Source organism: Phodopus roborovskii, unplaced genomic scaffold, assembly GCF_943737965.1.
Source record: "Phodopus roborovskii unplaced genomic scaffold, PHOROB, whole genome shotgun sequence".
In the NCBI taxonomy this organism is placed as follows: Eukaryota; Metazoa; Chordata; class Mammalia; order Rodentia; family Cricetidae; genus Phodopus; species Phodopus roborovskii.
The window spans coordinates 21,902,799-21,923,286 of NW_026126558.1; the positions used below are offsets into that span (position 1 = coordinate 21,902,799).

Here is a 20,488-nt window from a genome sequence, read left to right on the forward strand (position 1 = left end):
AGTAATGGAGGTGCAGGCCTTCCCCCACCCCAGCACCACAGAAGAGGCAGGGAAATGAATGTCTGTGAGTTCAAGGCCAGCCTGGTATAGGGAATGAGTTCTAGGGCAGCCAGGAATAGACAGGGAAACCCTGTTACAATCGCCCCCACACCAAAAAAAAAAATATCCTGCTGTGGACAAGCTTGAAGGGCATTTTATCAGTGATTGATGGCAGAGAGTAGCCTACTGTGAATGGGGCCATCCCTGGGCTGGGGGTCCTATATTATAACAAAGCAGGCTGAGCAAGCCATGGGAAACAAGCCAGTAAGCATAGCACCCCTCCATGGCCTCTGAATCAGCCCCTGCCTCCTGGTGCCTCCTTTGATGATGAACTGTGATGTGGAAGTGTAAACTAAATAAACCCTTTCTTACCAAATTGCTCTGCATGGTGTTTCGCTAGTAACTCTAATGAAGATACAGGGTTTGTTTTTCTTTTTTGAAATAGGATCTCCACCCCTGACATTAAAGTCCCTAAAGTCCCTATGTACCTAAGTACCAAGGATGACCTTGAATTTCCACACCTCTCCCCAGTGCTGGGATTACAGGTATGTGACACCACATCTAGTTTATGAGGTACTAGGGATTGAATTCATGAGCTTAGTGTATTCTAGAGGCAAGCACACTATCAACTGTGCTACATCCCAGCAGCAAGCACCTAACAAGCACTGAGTCCATATCACGTTTGTGGCCAGCCTGGAATACATGAAACCCTGTCTCCAGAGAGGAGGCTCAGTGGGTAAGAGTGCTTGATGCCAAGACCCAAGTTTGATCCCTAGAACCTTCATGTGTTTTGGAAAGAACCAGATCCCTCAAGTTGTCTTCTGATTTCTACAATATAGCACGGGTGAAAACACACTCACAAACATTAATGTTATTTTAAAAGTTGAATCCTTCCCTGAAAAGGGGGGTGGTGGTGCTCAGTTCTCTAGCACCCCCTTTTCATGCAACTAACAAATACCTGAGCAAAGTATCACCCTAAGCACAAGAGGAAATATGTATTGGTGTTTCTTATAGCCCAGATGTTTATTACCTAGTAAAGTGGGCAAGGCTTTTCAAAATATTTTTTCTTCAGGGCTGGAGAGATGGCTCAGTAGTTAAGAGTACTGTTCTCCCATAAGTCCCAGGTTCAATTCCCAGCACCCATATGTTCAGCTCACAACCATCTGTAACTTAAGCATGTGGTGTACAGACATATGCAGGGAAAACAACAATCTATAGAATAATTAATTTTTTAAAGATTATTAAATATATATATATGAGTGCTCAATCTGCAGACTTTAAGCTAGAAGAGGGCATCAGATCTTACTATAGATGGTTGTGAGCCACCATGTAGGTACTGGGAATTGAACTTGGGTCTTCTATAAGAGCAGTCAGTGCTTTCTTAACTACTGAGCCATCTCTCCAGTCTCTCTCATCACTTTTTCTTATTTAAAAAAATTCAAAAATTCTTTTATTTTTATATATTTTTAATAATTTATTTAACTTTATTTTATGTGCATTGGTGTTAAGGTATTAGGTCCCCTGGAACTGAATGAAGTTATAGACAGTTGTGAGCTGACATGTGGGTATTGGGAATTGAATATGGGACCTCTGAAAGAACAACCAGTGCTCTTTAACCAATGACCCATCTCTCCAGCCCATTCTCTTTACTTCTTAACAAGCATAGTTGAGAGCAGAGCTTTGTGGTGTATGCCTGTAATTCCAACACTCTGAAAACTAAAGTCAGGGAGACTGCTGTGAGTTCAATGCCAATCTGAGCTACAGAGGCCTGGTCTCACCAAAAATAAATAAATAAATAAATAAATAAATAAATAAATAAATAAATAAATAAGAAAGAAAGAAAGAAGCCCAATGTGCAAAGGATATGAAAAGAAGGATTTTTACAGTGTATAGGAAGTATCCTGAGAAAATTCAGTATTGTTTTTTTGTTTTAGTGAACGTTTCATATTTCTGTTTTCCCTCTTTCAAATCCATCTCATGTTACTAGGTTTTAAAATTCTTTGTTTGGAGTCTGGTGGTGGTGGCGAATGCCTTTAGTCCCAGCACTGTGGATCTCTGTGAGTTCGAGACCAGCCTGGTCCACAAGGTTCCAAGACAGCCTTCAAAGCCACAGAGAAACCCTGTCTCTCTCGAAACAAAACAAAGCAACAAACAAACAAAAAAAATCTTTGTTTGGATGAATAGGGGCCATACATGTGAAATGTGTTGTTTCAGATTCTGAGAAGAGAAAATGGAAAGACTATTGTACAAATAAAAGGCTGTAATGTCATACTAAACAGGATGCCAGAGGGCAGGATGCCAGAGGGCACATCCAGTAATCAGTGGACATGACAGGGAAGGAAAAAAGATAAGAGATTCTTTCCTCGTGTTAGAAAGGGCCAGAAGACATATCTATCAGATAAGAAAGAATTGTAGTACAATGGTCTCTCGGCAGTGTGAAAATGAAGGTGTACTATGAAGGAAGTACTTGGTATTTCTTCCTTTGAACTCTAGGGCAGTCAATTGTGTCATGCATAGGAAGACTCTCTTTTTACTAAAGTCTTCTACATTGTATTCCCAGCCAACTTAAAATTATATGTATGAAAACAAAGCAAGATCACCAGTATAGAATAATGAGACCTGGGTAGGCAGTACTGACACAGGAGTACAGAGGCCACAGAATACATGAGACCCTATTTCAAAATGACAAAAACAGTAAAATTTGATCTTCTCTGAAAGACATAACAGTAACTACCACCACTGGGACAAACAGGCTCCACTTAAATTGCATAGAAAGATACAGAGAGAGTAGAAAACAGTTGCTAGGCCACAGAGCATTTAATTGAGATGGATTGCTAGAAGGGCCAATGTTGCAAACTTCCCTATGTTAGCAGACCATTTGAAAGTCTCTCTCTCCCCTCTTCTTTCCCCCCCATTCTCTCTGGGATCCACCTGCCTCTTCTGTCTCCCAAGTCCTGAGATTAAAGGCTACCACTACCCAGTGAGACTATTCTCAAAAGTCTTAGGTTTCCCCAAACTTAAATCTAAAGAGGCTTTTTTAGGTTGATGGTCTTAACTTGAGATTCTTTGTTCCACAAAATGAGATTAATGAATCAGCATCCTGATAAAGAATGTCTCTGATTCTAAGCCCATTCTAGACAAGGCCCGAGGTGCTGCTTTGTAAAGGTGATAGTGACAAAATCTGAGATCGGAAACTACTATCTCAGCATGTTTTTCTGTTTGACAAGAAATGAAGTTCCATCTAAGGAAGACCTGATGATATACAACCCAGGGAATCTGGTGTCTGATGGGAGATTTCTAGTGAATCCCTGCAATGACAGCTGAGCAGCAATGCTTCCTCATATTTTAAAGCAAAGTCTCTTGTTTATAAGAATATTAAGGCTATAATAAGAAAATCCCTATGTTCAAGGCCAGCCTAGTCTTCACAGTAACTTCTAGGACAGTCAAAGATACATAATGAAACCCTGGTTGGTTGGGGTTCTTTTTGAGACAGGGTTTCTCTGTAGTTTTGGAACCTGTCCTAGAACTCTGTAGACCAGGTTGGCCTCAAACTCACAGAGATCTGCCTGCCTCTGCCACCCGAATGCTGGAACTAAAGGTGTGTGCCACCAATGCCCGGCAAGACTCTGCTTTAAAACAAAACAAAACAAACAAACAAAAAAATTAAGGGGAATACGTAAACAACAAAATTTCACTGTAATTTTAAAAGGGAGAGGGGTGATTAGATACAGAAACAGTTTTAAATAAGTACAAAATACTGTTCAAACTTTTCCTTCTAACAATTCAAGAACAATTTCTCAGGTGTTTTTTGGTTTTCTTCTGTTTGCTTGGGTTTTTGAAGTTCATTGTTTTGGGCAGTAAGTATAATGTGAATGGATTAACATTCCTTTCAGTTTGTCTCTATCTAAACCTGGATAATACCCAGTGATTTTGCAATACTTCCTTTCCCCACCCCAAATTGAAAAATGCATTCCTTTCATAAAGACTTCTAGTTTTTTTTTTTTTTTCTATGCTCATATTGCTGCAATTAATACTTTAGGACAAGAAAGATGACTCAGGGGTTAATAGGGCTTTCTGTTCTTACAGAAGACCTGAGTCTGGTTCCCAGCACCCAGGTTAGGTAACTCACAACAACATGAACTCACTCATGCACATACATATGTGCACACACATAATTAGAATCAATTTTAAAAACTCACAAATTACTACTTTACCAAAAACCACTAAAGGAGTTTCATATATTACAGTACAGGAGCTTGAACCTAATGCCTGACACATACTAGATAAAGATTTTTACCACTTAGCTATAGTCCCAGTTCTCTTTATTTTTACCTAGGGTCTCATTAAGTTTCCCAGGCTTGCCTTGAACTTGCTCTGTAGCCTAGATAGATGGCCTTAAAACTGTGATCCTCAGGCTCAAAAGATGGCTCAGAGGTTAAGAGCACTGGCTGTTGCTCTTCCAGAGGTCCTAAGTTCAATTCCCAGCAACCACACGGAGGCTCACAACCATCTGTAATGAGATCTGGTGTCCTCTTCTGGCATGCAGAAATACATGAAGGAAGAATACTGAATGTATAATAAATAAATAAATTTTAAAAAAAAAACTGTGATACTCAGCAGGCTGGTGATGGCACACACCTTTAGTCCCAGCACTCAGGAAGCAGAGGCAGGCTGATCTCTGTGAATTTGACGCCAGCCAGGTCTACAGACAGAGTTCCAGAACATCCAGGACAGTTACAGAGAAACCCTGTCTCGAAAAACAACAAAAAACCTGCTTCAGCATTCTGAGTAGCAGAAACTACAGCTAACTAATCCAACTCCGTAGTTCTTTTCATTTCACCACTGTCCCCCTTAATGGAACTGTATCACCACCACAATGAGCGAGTCTACCTTAAGACTACACTTAAGAATTTTATATTTAGAGGCTGGAAAGGTGGCTCAAAAGTACAAGCCACTTGGCAGGATCCACATGGCAGCTCACAATCATCTATAACTCTAGTTCCAGGGAATCCAATGTCCCTTTTTAGTCTTTTCTATGCAGGCACCAGGCATGCACATGGTGTACATATGTTATGGAATAATCTTTTGTACACTGTGAAGATGTGTCTTTGCCAAGGCACCTTCTGATTGGTTTAATTACGAGCTGACTGGCTGATGGCTAGGCAGGAGGTTATGGGTAGTACAGCCAGACACAGAAGATACTGGGAGGAAGAAGGGCAGAGTCTCAGGACCCTTGAGGGACGCAGAGAGAAACAAAATGAACATGCCTTGTTGAAAGAAGGTACTATCACATGGCAGAAGGTAGATAAGAAATATGGGTTATTTAAAATGTAAGAGTTAGCTAGTAACAAGCCTGAGCTATCAACCCAGCATTTATAATTAACAATAAGTCTCTGAATGGTTATTTGGGAGCAGCTCTGCTTACACACATATATACATACATATAATACACATATAAAAGAGAAATAACTTTTTTGTTTGTTTTTTTGAGACTGGGTTTCTCTGTCTAACAGATCTGGCTGTCCTGGAACTCATTTTGTAGACCAGGCTGGCCTCAACTCAGAGAGATCCACCTGCCTCTGACTCTTGAGTGTTGTGATTAAAAGCATGAGTCATCACCATCCAGAAATAAGTGGTTTTCAAAAATGTAGATTTTCCTCATTACAATGAAAACTACTTTATTGAAAGCAATATTTTCGGGAACTGGAAAGATGACTCAGTGTTTAAAAGCACTGGCTACTCTTCTAGAAGACCCGGGTTCAATTCCCAGAACCCATATGGCAGCTTGAAACTGTCTGTAACTCCAGTTCTAGAGGACCTGACACCTATGGCAAAACACCAATGCACATATAATACAAAAAAAAAAAAAAAGAAAAGAAAGGAAAGGAAAAGAAAAAGAAATACATGTGATACATGTAGGCAAAACACCAATGCATATAAAATAAAAATAAATTTTTAAAAAAGTAAGGGGGGTGCTTTGGCCAGGATGTATAATAAATAGATGAACAAAAAACAAAAAAACAAAAAACAAAAACAAAACCAAAGTAGCTCAGTGGTGTTGGCACTCACCTTTAATCCCTATATTCAGGAGGAAGAGGCAGGCAGATCTCTGAGTTCAAAGCCAGCCTGGTCTATAGATGAGTTCCAGGACAGCCAGGTCTATATAAAGAAATCCTGTTTTAAAAAACAAAACAAACAACACCACCATCAAAGTAGTATTTTCATCAGATATGGTATCCTTGCCTTCCACTCCAACACTCAGGAGGCAGACGAAAATATATCTCTAAATTCCAGGTCAATCAGGATTTAAAGAAAAACAAAAAAACAAAAAAACCAGGAGAGATTAACAGTTAAGAACATTTACAGAAGACCAGGGTTCAGTTCTCAGCATCTACATGGTGCCTCACAATGGTCTACAAGTCTATAGTTATAGTTTTAGGGGCTCTGATACCTTCTCGGGGCATCAGGTGTACACATGGTGCATACCTGATATTATCCAACAATAAAATAACATACTGACTTCTACATGTAAATATACATATCGAATGTGCTCTCAAACACGATAATAACATTTTTTATTATTATTTAAAAATCAAAGGCTAGCCAGATGGTGGTGGTGCATGCCTTAATCCCAGCATTCGGGAAGCAGAGACAGGAGGACCTTTGTAACTTTGAGGCCAGCCTCATTTACAGAGCAAGTTCCAGGATAGGCTCCAAAGCTATAGAGAAACCCTGTCTCGAAAAAACAAATAAATAAAGAAAAAAAAAAATCTAAGGCTGGTACCACACTTAGCATTTGTTAGTTTTTTGATCCAAAACAGTCTATTACAATGGTTAAATCAGATGAAACTTGTCTCTATCAGCTACAAGTGCTATAATCTTAGGTAAGTAGTTTAAGATTCCAGTACTCAATTTCTTCATACTTAATAAGTGTATGGAGCTAGGGATATGGTGCTATGTGCCTTTTAATCTTAGCTACTTGGAATCAAAGGCAGGAGAATCCACTTAAATCAAGGAGTTTGGGACCAGCCTGGGCAAAGCTGTGAGACTTCATTTCAAACAAACAGAAGATGAGCAGGGCTGGGGCTCGGTGATGGGAGCAGAAGTCTTTAACCTCAGCACTCAGGTGGCAGGGTCAGGAGGATCCCTGTGAGTTGGAGGATAGGCAAAGAAACTGTCTTGAAAAACCAGACCCTAAACCAAACCAAAACAAAACAAAAAACAATAACAAAAACAAACCAAAACCAAAAACAGGGCTAAGGATGTAGCTTAGTTTGTAGAGTGCTTGCTTAGCTCATAGGAAACCTTGGTTTGATCCCCAGCACATATCAACTGGACATGGTGGCTCATGCCTGTAATCCCAGCACTTGGGAGGTAGAAACAGGAAGAAGTTCAGGGTGGTAATCTTTGGATACAGGAGACCCTATCTCTAATAATAATGATGATAATGATATAATTAAAGAGGATGATGTCCATTGCTCCATGGGCTGTTAAAATTATTATAATGCATACCAAAATTAGGATAGTAAATTCTCAGCAAGTCATTTAGTTTCTGTTTATATTAGTATTGTATCTATGATGTGTGTATGGAAAGTATATGTCGTGATCCAAATGAGGTCAGAGAACAACTTTCAGAAGTCAGTTCTCTCTTTCCACTGGGCAACAGGGATCAAAAACTCAGATAATCAGGCTTGTGTGGTAAGTACTTTTACCTGCTAAGCCACCTCACTGGTCCCGGTTTAATTTTAAAAAAAACAACCTATTTTATGTTTGTGAATGTTTTGCCTACCTTTATTATATATATAAAACATATATCCCCATCTTTTAATTCTTAAAAATGTATAATATAAAAGACAAAGAAAAATTTTTAAGTAAAATTTAGAAATGAAGGTACTTTTAGCTCCCTAGTCTTCACTATCTGCACTATTAACAGTGGATATAAATTTGTGTAGCATCCACCACATTAATATTCAGGCTGATGCATTTTCAAATCTCCATTTACATGTGCCTAGATCTCAGTCTATCATCTTGGTAACAGTGGCATAGTCCAAGATGTAGGCAAAGTAGAGCTAGTCAGAATCCTCTGAGCTGGGCAGTGGTGACACACACCTTTGGCCCCAGCACTTGGGAGGCAGAGACAGGTGGACCTCTGTGAGTTTGAGGCCAGCCTGGACAGGCTACAAAGCAAAACAGAGAAACCCTGTCTCCAAAAAAAAAAAAAAAAAGAAGAAGAAAAAAGGCTCTAAAGCCAGTAAGTAGGAAGTTACTTATCAGGTGGGAGTAACTAAATCAGAATAACCGAGAGCTGAGTGTGGTGGCTGGTGGCTCTTGCCTATACTCCCAGCACTCAGGAGGATGAGGCAGAGTCAAGGCCAACCTGGCTACCCAGCAAGAGATCTTGTTTTAAAAAAGTTCTAGATATTCCTAGAACTGCTGGTGTCATCTTAGCTGACTATACAGAATTAGATTCTCTGCAACAGGAACTGCTGTGGCCAACCAAGATAATTTGAGCTTTTGGATTCTACTGAACCTAAATCTAGAGCCAACCCCAGTCTTAGGAGTTACCTAAGGTAACACATACAACTTCAGCTTAAATTAGTGTTTTGGTTTTCTGCAACCAAATAATTCTTGCTAAAATAAACTTTTATATTCTGTTTTGATAGACAAATGTTTCTATCTAAATCTATTTCTGACTTAAAGGCCTAGCCTAAGAGTGCTTCCCCCATTTCAGATCTCATATACCAGATCTCATATACCAAGGCTGGACGTGTTATGAAGATGAGGATGAGCTGGAATTTCTGATCTTCCTGACTACCCCCAGGTGCTGGAAATGCAGGCATGCACCTCTACACCAGGTTTATGGAATGCTGGGAACAAACTTAGGGCTTTGTCCATGCTAAGCAATCACTCTGCCAACTGAGCTAGCTCCCTGGCCTGAATACTACATATTTTGGTTGGCTTAGCCGGAAAAATAGATGGTATTTACAAAGTTTCTATAAATTCATAGAAAATTATGTTCAAAGTACCATTAAAATTAACGTTCAGAATAATTTAGAGTGGTAAGAATTTTTCAAAAGCTTCATTTGTTTTACTCCAGCAAATCTATTCTGTTTTCCTTTTACAGCTGTCCATAACACCACCTTTACTATCTATCCTCTGAGAAACTCTCACTTTCAGTTATGTGTTTCCAGAGGCAAAGTACCTGACCTGCCAAGCATCATATAGATGAGTAAGGTCTAGTGTTTTTTACTGAAAAGGGATATTACAAACTATCAGTTGATATGATTGAAAGTTTATATATAGCCGGACAGTGGTGGCACACGCCTTTTAATCCAGTACTCATGAGACAGAGGCAGGCAGGTCTACAAAGTGAGTTCCAGGACAGCCAGGGCTACACAGAGAAACCCTGTCTCCAACACATAAAATAAAGTTTTTAAAAAAAGATAGAAAATCCAGAATCAGGCTACACACACAAAGAAAGATGTCCGCAATGAAATGTTGGCAACAGCAACAAAATCAATGTCCCCATCTCCTTAGCCTAGTGAGTTTACTCTTTTCTTTCCCTTTAGAAATTATTTTTTCTGGGCAGCGGTAGAGCACAACTTTAATGCCAGTGCTTGGGAGGCAGAGGCAGGCAGAACCCTTTGAGTTCCAAGCTACCCTGGTCTACAGAGCGAGTTCCAGGACAGCCAGAGCTGTTACACGGAGAATACTTGTCATATTTATTATATTGCTTAGTGGTGTAGTGCATGCTTTTAATCCCAGCACTCAAGAGGCAAAAGCAGATGGATGTCTATGAATTTCTAGGACAGCCAGGGCTGTTACACAGAGAAACCCTGCCTGGAAAACAAAGAACAACAACAAAAAATGTTATACTCTTTTATATGGATAGGTGTTTTGCCTGTATATGTGTCTGTGCAGTACCTCCATGCCTAGTAATCTCTATAGACCAGAAGAGGGTATCAGATTCCCTAGATCCAGAATTACAGATGGTTGTGAGCTGCCACAGGGGTCCTAGGAATTGAACCCTGGTTCTCTGAAGAGCACCCAGTACTCTTAACTGCTGAGCCATCTCTTTAGTCTCTCTCCTTTATTTTTCTTTTCCCCCAAAGTTGGGGCTTTGTTGGGTGGAACTCACTGTGAAGACCAAGGCAGAGGTAAACATGCACTGATTCCGCTTCAGCCTCCTCTCTGTACTGTTAACCACAACTTTTCCCCTCAAAGCCACACAGCACATTGACACTGCCTAACAGCTTTATAACAAAGTTGAACAGCATGAGTGCCCTATCCTCCATACTATTCTATTTTGTCACTGGTAACTATTCCTCTACTTCCTGGATAGAAATCTCACGGCTAAAGTCATTATAGTCTATGTGTCACTGAATTCTGGCATCTCTTGCTTTGAAATAATGACTTTTTCTGCTTCAACATCTCTGGGATCAAAGCACCAGTGCTTAGTTAACAGAAACTTGCTGCAGAAATACTGTCCCAAGTGTCAAATCTGTGGGTGCACAGTCAGTCAGAAAGAGGCTACCTAGGCAGAAGGTTCCTTGTGTGCTCTGCTATGACCTTTGGCAAAAGTCTCCCTCTAGTCTCAATCCATGGCTGTCACCTATGATTTGGATTGCTTTACTGCAACAGCTGTAGTTTCTCCTAGCTCTGTTCTTTCCTCTTTGCACAGCATCCCGTGCATCCACTGCTGCCAACCTAAAATTCTGTTCCCATCATGTCACTTCCTGGCTCAAAAACAGACTGCACCACTCCTATCTCTGCAACCTCACCCTCACTTTGTCCTTTCCTTCTTTCACACAAATATGCCCCAACTCTTCCCTACTTAAAACAACATAAGAAACAACCACAAGAGTGAAACTGTGTGTATCATTCAATTCTGTCACCACCTTTGTTTCTTTCATTTTGCTGAGCTTTTAAAAATTATGGTCCACTTGCTGTCCTCTGTTCCCTGCACCCTGATGAAACAGGTCTTAGGAACGACAATAATCTTATTCTCTGTCAGACCCAGTGGACTTTTTATTTCACAATTTTCCCCTTTTGTAAATGTGCCTGCCTGTCATTGTGCTATTTTCTGTACCCCACCCCCATCTTCCTGTGCTACTTCTTCCTAGATTCTTCCTCTACCCTGGCTTTAAAAGCAAAGTTTCTATAGGATTCCATCCTGTTTCTATTTCTTTTTCATTTGCATTACTCTCGATGACTTCATCCACAATTACCACCTCTACCCTGATGTCTCATAAATATTCAATGCTGCTCTGACATTTCCCTTGAGTACAGACTTGTATCTACTTCCAACCAGCTTCTGGCCTTTTCCACTGGAATACCACATAGGTAACTCAAGTGCAACATGCCCTGAAATGAAGTTCTTTATCATTCCTCAAACTAATTCTTTCATGCTCATTTTATGGGGCTTTTTTTTTTTTTTTTTTTTTTTTGGACTGCCAAGGATTACAGCATGTGAGGCATGGTCTCTGTTCTTGTTGGTTTCACAACTGTCCAGCTTCCCAAACCAGAAATCTTGACTTTTGCTCCATTTCTTTCTCTCCTATTTCTTTTAATAATTTATTTTTATTTGCAATGGTGTTTTGCCTACATGTATGCCTGTGTGAGGGTTTCAGATCTTGGAGTTACTGACAGGTGTGAGCTGCCACGTGGATGCTGGAAATTGAACTTGGGTCCTCTGGAGTCTTAACTGTTGAGCCATCTCTCTAGCACCCTTCTCTATTTCTAACTTCTTTTTTTCTTAATTGATATTTTTTAGACAGGGTCTCTACGTATCCCTAGCTGTCCTAGAACTCACTGTCACTAGGCTGTCCTCTAACTCAGAGATCTTCTACCTGCCTCTGCCATCGCGAGTTAACTTTTTTCATTTTAAACCTACAGCATCGCATATACCTAGCAATGAACTATATCCCTAGATTTCACCTTTCTTTTCTTTCCTTCTTTTCCTTCTTCCCCTTCCTTCCCTTCCCTTCCCTCTTTCCTGTTTTTTGGGGACAGGGTTTTTCTGTGTAACAGCCCTGGCTGTCCTCAAACTTGCTTTGTAAACCAGACTGGCCTCGAACTCAGAGATGTGTCTACTCCCTTTCACTTTTATTTCAAACAAGACAATGCTAAGTGACTAAGGCTGACCAGATTCCCTCCGTAGCTCTAGCAGGCCTTGAACTTGTGATCCTCCCTCCTCAACCTCCCGGACAGCTGGGACTTCCAGGCTGTCCCACCACCCTGACCAATATCAAGACTGCAGTTTCACACTATCCCTCTCAGTCTCTAACTTGATGGTATTGGGAAAGCCTCAGAACTTGAGCTTCTCAGCTTCATTTCCTGCCCTCACCCTCCTATTACCCTCCCTCATTTAAAAAACATGTGCAGCTTCTCAGGCTTAAACCTTTTTGACAGTACATCTCTAATCACTCTCAATAGCAATTAATGCTATATATTATAAAAGCATATAAAAATACAGAAATAGGGCTGGAGCGATGTCTCCTAGTACCCATATGGTGGCTCACATGCATCTATAACTCCAGTCCCAGGGGAATTCTAACACCCTCTTCTGACATCTGTAGGCACCAGGCACACACTCATGATGTACAGGCAAAATTTAGGCAAAGTGCCTATTACATAAAATAAATGACAAAATACAGAAATCAAGAAAGAATGAGATATAAAGAGGAAGTAAAATTAAATGAAGTCATTCTAGTATCAGCAACTAAGTGACTCAAAGTACAATATATATTAGATAGGGTAAAGTTCCTTATTGATGATAATGTGAGTATATCTGCATTTCAAATAGTTTCCTTGACAATTTCACTTTCCTGACAAATCTAATCACCTCATCATGTGGCAAAGAACTCATACTGATAAGGAAATATTGGGGGCTAGAGATGGTTCAGCATTGAGTACTGGCTGCTCTTCCAGAGGGCCTGATTCAATTCCCAGCACCCACATGGCAGCTCATAGCTGTCTGAAACTACAGCTCCAGGGATCCAGCACCCTCACACAGATATACTTGCAGGCAAAATACCAATGCACATAAAATAAGAATAAATAAATTATATTTTAAAAGTTTTGAGATGGAAATATTGGTCTGGGCAGGTGGCATACGCCTTAAATCCTAACACTTGAGAGGCACAGAGGCAGGACGATCTCTGCATTAAGCAGCTTGGCCTACACAGGGAATTACAGGACAGCTTGGGACCATACAGAGAGACTCTTTCTTAATCTTTAAAGGCTGAGCCATCTCTCCAGCCTGAGACTCTTTCTTAAAAACAAAACAAAAGGAGGGAGATATAGGGGCAAGAGAGAGCCCAGCAGTTAAAACCACTAGCTATTTTGCAGAGCACCTTCTTCCCAGCATCCACATGCTCACAACTTTCTGTAATTCTGTTCCAGAAGATCTGGCTTATGTGTGCACTGTACATACATGGTATACAGGTCCCTGCAGGCAAAACATGAATACACAATAAATAAAATTAGAAACCTGAAGCAGGTGGACAGCCAGGGCCACACAGAAAAATCCTATCCCAAAAAACCAAAAAGGAGGCAGTGTGGTGGCACACACCTTTAGTCCCAGCACTCAGGAGGCAGAGGCAGGCAGATCTCTGTGAGTTCAAGGCCAGCCTGGTCTACAGGTTGAAAACTGCTGCAAACCATATGCTCATCTTGTGAAGTTAGTTCAAAGCAGAAGATATTTGATGAAGCTGCTCCACTAGAGACAATAACACTCTAAATTCCAACCTGATGACAGCAGACAAATGAGTAAGATCACCAGGACCAACTCCTGCTCCTTTGTGAAGCCTCCTCTCTTCTCTTGGCATATTACTTTATTAATCACTCCTAAAGCTCAATTTCTTTTTCCTTTTTATGTTAGATACCACCACTTTAGCATTGGCTACAGGGCATACATACATCTCCTATTTCTTCTCATGTGTTAACTCTAGGCTATAATCTCAGTCAGGAGACTGAGGCAGAAGGAAGAAGAATTGGAGGCCACCTAGGCTATACAAGATCTTGTCTAAAAACAACCACTTGGTCATGCTTTGTGAAGGAATGTGTGTCTGCATACATGAGCACAACACCAATTTTCTTACAACTACCAGGTTGTCTCCTTTACACATCTACCTATTTTATGGGCAAACAGTCTCACCCCTATGAAAGTATTTACCACAACAATCAATAATGTTCCCTTGTTAGCCTAAAGGGTAGGGTTCGCTCCCAACTTGGAATTCCCAGCGCCTATCACATACGTTGTTTGCTATGGGTATCTGTTAAATGCTGAGTGACAAAATGAAAAAGATCCAATACTTTTGGCTTTTTCAAAGTCTTGCATAAACCTAATTGATTTTACTTTCTTCCCTTGGGTCTATACCAGTTAGCTCTCCACTCCATTTCCTACTATATGTCATGTTCAAACTACCCTCTCAATTTGGATTGACTTCCTCTACAGAAAAGCTATCTGTTCTTTAAGCCTGAGATCAAATTCCCCGTCAGTCCAGAAGTCACATTCAACTATCCATGCCCCATCTGATTACTTACTCCAGAGAAATCTCAACAGATTATATATTTTATTCTCAAGCTGATAGTCTTACCCCAATTTATTTCTTTTTAAAAAAAAAACAGAATCTTGCTTACGTGGCCTAGGAAAACCTTATGCTTTAACTGTCAAACTCTATTATTTGTTGTCTGATTTCTGCAAAATGGGTAAGTGCAGGGCTTGTCTCAAGTCCTGGCTAGGGTAGTCTGGGAGACTGGATCATCTCAGCTAGCCTCCTCAAAACTGTACTGAGCAGTATGTAGTCCAAAGCTGATCTCTAGCTGTCATTGTTTGGCTTAATGGTTATCATAGTTCTGGTGAAATAGTTGTGGGGCTCCTTTTGTTTGTTTGCAAATCCCCAACCTCAGCCTCCAGACTGCTGAGATTAGGCATGTGCTAGTATACCTAGTTCTCCTTCAACTGCATTACATTCTTTGATGCCAAGAACACTCTTCAGCTTCTTTTGTACACAACCTCTCAGTACAGCTTTTAAAATCCCTGGGAAAGGTCAGTGAGATACCTCAGTGGGTAGAGTTACTTGCCACCAACCCTAACAACCTGAGTTCAATTTCTGACCTACATGGTAAAGGCACAAATCAACTCACATAAAGTGCCATTTGACCTTCACATATGTGCCATGCTGCATGTACACATACACTCAAAATAAATAATTCTTTAAAAAAAAATTCCAGGGCAGGGCCTGAAGAGATGGCTCAGCAGTTAAGAGCACTGGCTGCTCTTCCAAAGAACCAGGGTTCAATTCCCAGCACCCACATGGCAGTGCACAACTGTAACTCCAGTATAGACACAACACCAATGCACAAAAAAATAAAGATAAATAAATTAAAACAATAACAAAAATTTCAGGGGAGAAATTTTGCCTAAAGGAAACAAAATTTCCTCATCAACACTCCCCCACCAAATCAAAAAATATTCTGAGGTATTCAGTGATTCTTGTAGCTTTGTGAACCCCAGGTTAGTTAGCTGTACAACAAAAATATACACCCTACTTAAAAGGGCCATATAGAGAGCGAAAGGAAACAGGTGGCAGTGGTGGTAGTGGTGCATCCCTTTAGTCCCAGCTCTTGGGAGGCAGAGGCAGGCAGATCTCTGTGGGTTCAAGGCCAGCCTGGTCTACAGAGCGAGTTCCAGCTCTATTACAACAAGGCTGTTACACAGAGAAACCCTGTCTTGAGAAAAGAGAGAGAGAGAGACTAACAAGAAATATGAAGCTGGGCATGGTGGCACACGCAGAGGCAGGCTTATCTCTGAGTCCAAGGCCAGCCTGGTCTACAGAGAGTTCCAGGCCAGCCAAAACTACATAGTGATCTGTCTCCCAAAATAAAATCACTAACAGGCCTTTCTCTTTGAAGCTGGAGAGGGTAAGAAAAAAGGAATTGAGTAAATGTCTGACAACAGACTAGAGGAACAATCCCCTCACCTCTTCAATATTTAAAAAAAAAAAAAAAATCCTTTAGCTCTATTCTCTAACCTCAGGCAACCAGACACTAAGGCTACTGTTGACATGTGGGTGGCAAGAATATGCCTGAAATTCCCTGCCCACACCACAAAAAGAACACTATGCTATGTCAAGGCCAGGTTTCAGGCATCTAACTAGAGGACAAATGATTTCAGGAGAAATGTCCTCCTGCTCTACACTCCCCAAGATTTTGTAACCTAGACTGTTCTCAAACAACTGTCACTCCTCCTGGCCCCACCTGTTAAGTGTGTGGATTGTTAACATATGATAGCACCCTGAGAGGAGTGGTCTCATCAGGATGCCAATGCCCCCCTTGAAGCAACCCTTCTTCCTGCTTTAATCTCCCACTTAGCAGGCTCTTTTTTTTTTTTTTTTTTTTGGGGGGGGGGTTTTTTTGGTTGATTTTTGAGACAGAGTCTCTACATAGTCCTGGCATCATGTAGATCAGGCCGGATCTAGAACTCAGGGATTCTCCTGCCTCTATCTTCCAAGTGCTGGGCTTAAAAGTTCATGCCACAATATTGGGCTTTAAACTCTCTTATCTTTTACAAGTGACCTACATGAACCACAGCCCTTTGGAAGAAGAGACAGGAAGATCACAAGTTCAAGATCAGACTTACCACATAATTATGCCTGAGGAGAGAGAGCATGGCTACATGAAACTCTGGCTTGAGAGGGGGCTGTCTGGAGGAGACAGTACCTCTCAATTTTAAATAGTTTGACTAGCTCACTAAATAACTCTTTTAGAGATTTTGTACCTGAGCAACTTTATTTTTACAACCCTCGGTGTAAAAAAGGAACACCACAAATTCACCACACTTATATATAGACAAAAACTGCTTGTCTTACACGAATGGGAAAAAACAAGTCTATAGGCTAGGTAAAAGGCTTCCTTACAATAAATGTTACTATGCCACCATCTGTAAAACAGGTTCTAAAAGCACACCAGGCCTATGAATGAACTAATGAATACTGGGAAGCATTTACTAGACGGTTGTCATTTTACAGCTATAAATACCAGGTTCAAACTACTGGTAAACAAAAACCTTTTGTTTTGCATTTTAATATGGCATAAAGGGTTGAACTGTCATTCCATCACTACTGCATACCACAAAATTGAATGAAATTCAATATTCTGGCTCTAAGAATTTATAGCTGATAACTTGCCTAGACCATGTCATGGTACTTTACTTTTACAAACCTATGCCAATTTTGCTGTATTTTTATTTCCTTGATTAACATTAATTTCTGGGCAGTGCCTGGCCTTACCTAAAATTGGGATATAAACAAGACTCATAAATAAGACATTATAAAAATGAGGCACTGCAATTTTGCAATCAATTAAAAAAAGAATATTTTTTTCCTTTTGTTTTTTTGAGACAGGGTTTCCCTGTGTATCTTTGGCTGTCCTGAAACTCACTCTGTAGACCAGGCTGACCTCGAACTCAGAGATCTACCTGCTTCTGCCTCCCAAGTACACTGGGATTAAAGGTGTGCACCATCATGCCTGCCCCCCATAAACAAATTTTTAACAGTCTTTAATTATGTGTACATGTCTGTGGTGGGTATGTGCATGTGCCCTTGGAGAAGTGTCAGATGCCCTAGAACTAGACTTCCAGGTAATTGTCAGAAACCTGATGTACATACTGGGAACTGAAAGGGGTCTGCTGGCAAAAAGAGTACAGGGTCTAGCCTGGAGCCATCTCTCCAGCCCCATGTTACTCCTTGTTTTGTTTTTAGAGACAGGCTTCTCTGTGTAGCTATGACTGTCCTAGAACTCAGATTTCCACCTGCCTCTTGTCTCTGAGATTAAAGGGGTTCTCTACCACTACCTGGCCCCATGCTGTTTCTTTATAAGCTATTTTCCCCCCCCAAGTATCACAGATTTATAAAATGGTGAAAACTAGGGCTGGAGAGATGGCTTATCAGGTAAAGTATACTGGCTGCTCTTACAGAGGACCTAGGTTTGATTCCCATTACCCAATCAAGTGGCTCACAACCATTTGTAAATCTAGTCCCACATGATCTGATACTCTCTTCTGGCCTCCAAGGGCACCAGGTATACACATAGGGCACAGATATATATGCAGGCAAAACACCTCTATGTGTAACATAATCTTTAAAATTTTAAGTTTAAACTGAACTGGATATGGAGGTACATACCTGTAAATCCCAGCACTCAAGAAGCTGAGTCAGGGAGATGACCTCTTTGAGGCCAGGCTCTCAATGCACACACACACATACACACACACACACACACACACAGAGAGAGAGAGAGAGAGAGAGAGAGAGAGAGAGCCCATTTCCATCTAACACCTTTTTGTTGTTTTGTTTGTTTGTTTTTGAGACAGAGTCCCATTGTGTAGTCCTAGCTGGCTTGGAACTCAGTATGTAGACCATGCTGGTCTCCAACTAATCTACCTGCCTCTGTCTCTTGAGTGCTGGGATAAAAGGTATGAACTATATAACTTGTTAAATTTGCAGTCCCTTAGCCCCTTGTAGTCTCTACTACAGAGTCAAGTATTTAATGTTTTTCCTCCCTAGAAGTTATTTTGCATTTTCTTTCATTTCCCCACGTAGAGATAAAATAGGGACAGCACCTTTCATACTCTCTATTATATGCTAGCAGCAATAAATGCTCCTGGAATGACTGACTCGGCAGCGGAAATGAAGCTAGTCGTGCAATTATTTCTAAAGCAAGCAACTGGCTTTTCATTTACAATATTCCATTACCTTCAACATGCACAAGTCTTTGGAGATGAGATTCAATTTTATGTCAGTTGCATCAACTCATATGAAACATAGTTCACAGATAACATTTATATTTAAGGAAAATAACTGACTATTCACATATATCGTGTAATGGTACGGTTTCGGGATTTTTATAAAATGCCTACTGGTCTTGAGGCAGCATGCCTTCGAGTGGTAGGAAGCTGGCACCAGTCTCTTGCAAAAGGGGCGAAACTCTAGTTGGCAGTAAAATGCTCAAACACGTGAGCCTCCACTGTTAAACAAGGCTCATTAACCACACAAACTTGCTGTCTCAGCTCTCTGCCTTCCATGAAGTGCTATGATCTCCTCTGGTTATTGTTGAGAGCCAATGATGGGTTAAATTCCCATAAATTAACCAGTGCTTTGGTGGTTTGCCCAAACAAACTGCTGGCAACGGTGTGGATGAATTTAATAGACCCGCCCGCCCCGGGAGCCCGAGGTGACTTAAGAAAGTGCCCAACCGACGCTTCTCAGCAGGCAAAAAGGAGACTACAGAACTCGAGCCGATCGCCCTCTCCGTCGTTTGCGCTTAGTGTCAGCTTATCGTGCAAGGGGGTGAGCTTCGCACGCGCCTGCTGCTCTCCCCCCTCCAAATCTCTGCTGAGTCTCGCTGAGGGGCGGCAAAGCCACACTTCTGTGTCTACCCAACTTTGTCCTCGAAGGGTGCATCAGTTTTTCCACACTCCAGAGCCCCAGAAGAAGAGATCTGCCGGCTAAGGCGGAGGGAACCGGCTCGCCCCGCACAGGCGTCAGGGTGGCAGAAACAAAGTGCGCGCTGGCGAGCCCAGACCGCCACCGCCCGCCCGGCCCCGCTCACCCTCCAGCAGCACCTCCTTGCCCGCGCGCTTCAGCGCCTGCACGGCCTGGTCGTGGGTGGCCTGGCGCAGGTCGGTGCCGTTCACCGACAGGATGGCGTCGCCCAGCCGCAGCGCCCGGCTCTGGTCGGCCGCCAGCCCCGGGAAGATCTTGGAGATGAGGATCGGCATCCGGTTCTCGCGGCCGCCCTTGATGCTGATGCCCAGGCCGCCCGCCTCCTGCTTCACCACTCGCACTCGGCGCACGGGCGGCGAGGCACCCGCCTCCCCAGCGGGGTCGCGGGGCGGTGCGGGAGGGCTGGGCGGCCCCAGGCCGCGGTTCGGGCTCCCGGGCAGCGAGTCGCCGCCGCCGCCGTTCGGGAGACCGTTGAAGGCGGCAGCCGGCGGCTCGGGCTCCACCGCCGCGGCGTCGCCCGTCAAGCTCAGGCTCTCGCCGCTGAGTTCAGCCACCACCCGCACCCAGCGCTCCCTTAGAAGGAGCTCCACCAGCCCCGCTTTGGTAGCCCGCGTCCACACCGCCATGGCCGGCCTGCTCCCGTGGCCGCCGTCGCTGCAGATCCCTGGATTCCAGTCAGGCAGCCTAGGCGCTTCCCCCTTCCCGCCCGAGGGGGGCGGACCCCTCCCCTCCCCCCCCGGCGATTTATTATTCATGAGGGCCACGCCCACTTTCCGGAGGGGCGGAGGAAGGCCGGCGCGGCGGCTTCCGGGAGGTGAAATTGCCCTGGATCGCGGAAAGTCCTTGGTAGGTGGGCAGCAGCTCGCGGGCAGCTCGGCTCCTCGCAGTCCTTCGAGTTGGTTCTCCGTGACCCCTCCCCCCCTCGAGCTCCTGATTTCTCT

At 42.4% G+C, this 20,488-nt stretch overlaps 1 protein-coding gene across 1 annotated transcript in view; it reads right to left on the reverse strand.

Annotated features, from left to right (window-relative positions):
* Window positions 1-20,189, reverse strand: part of Sntb2 (syntrophin beta 2) — a 69,994-nt gene extending 49,805 nt beyond the window's left edge. The window contains exon 1 of the mRNA XM_051201465.1: window positions 19,654-20,189. Coding sequence (XP_051057422.1) covers window positions 19,654-20,173 — 520 coding nt within the window. The 5' untranslated portion in view covers window positions 20,174-20,189. The remainder of the gene's footprint in view (window positions 1-19,653) is intronic.
* Window positions 20,190-20,488: the final 299 nt, after the last annotated feature.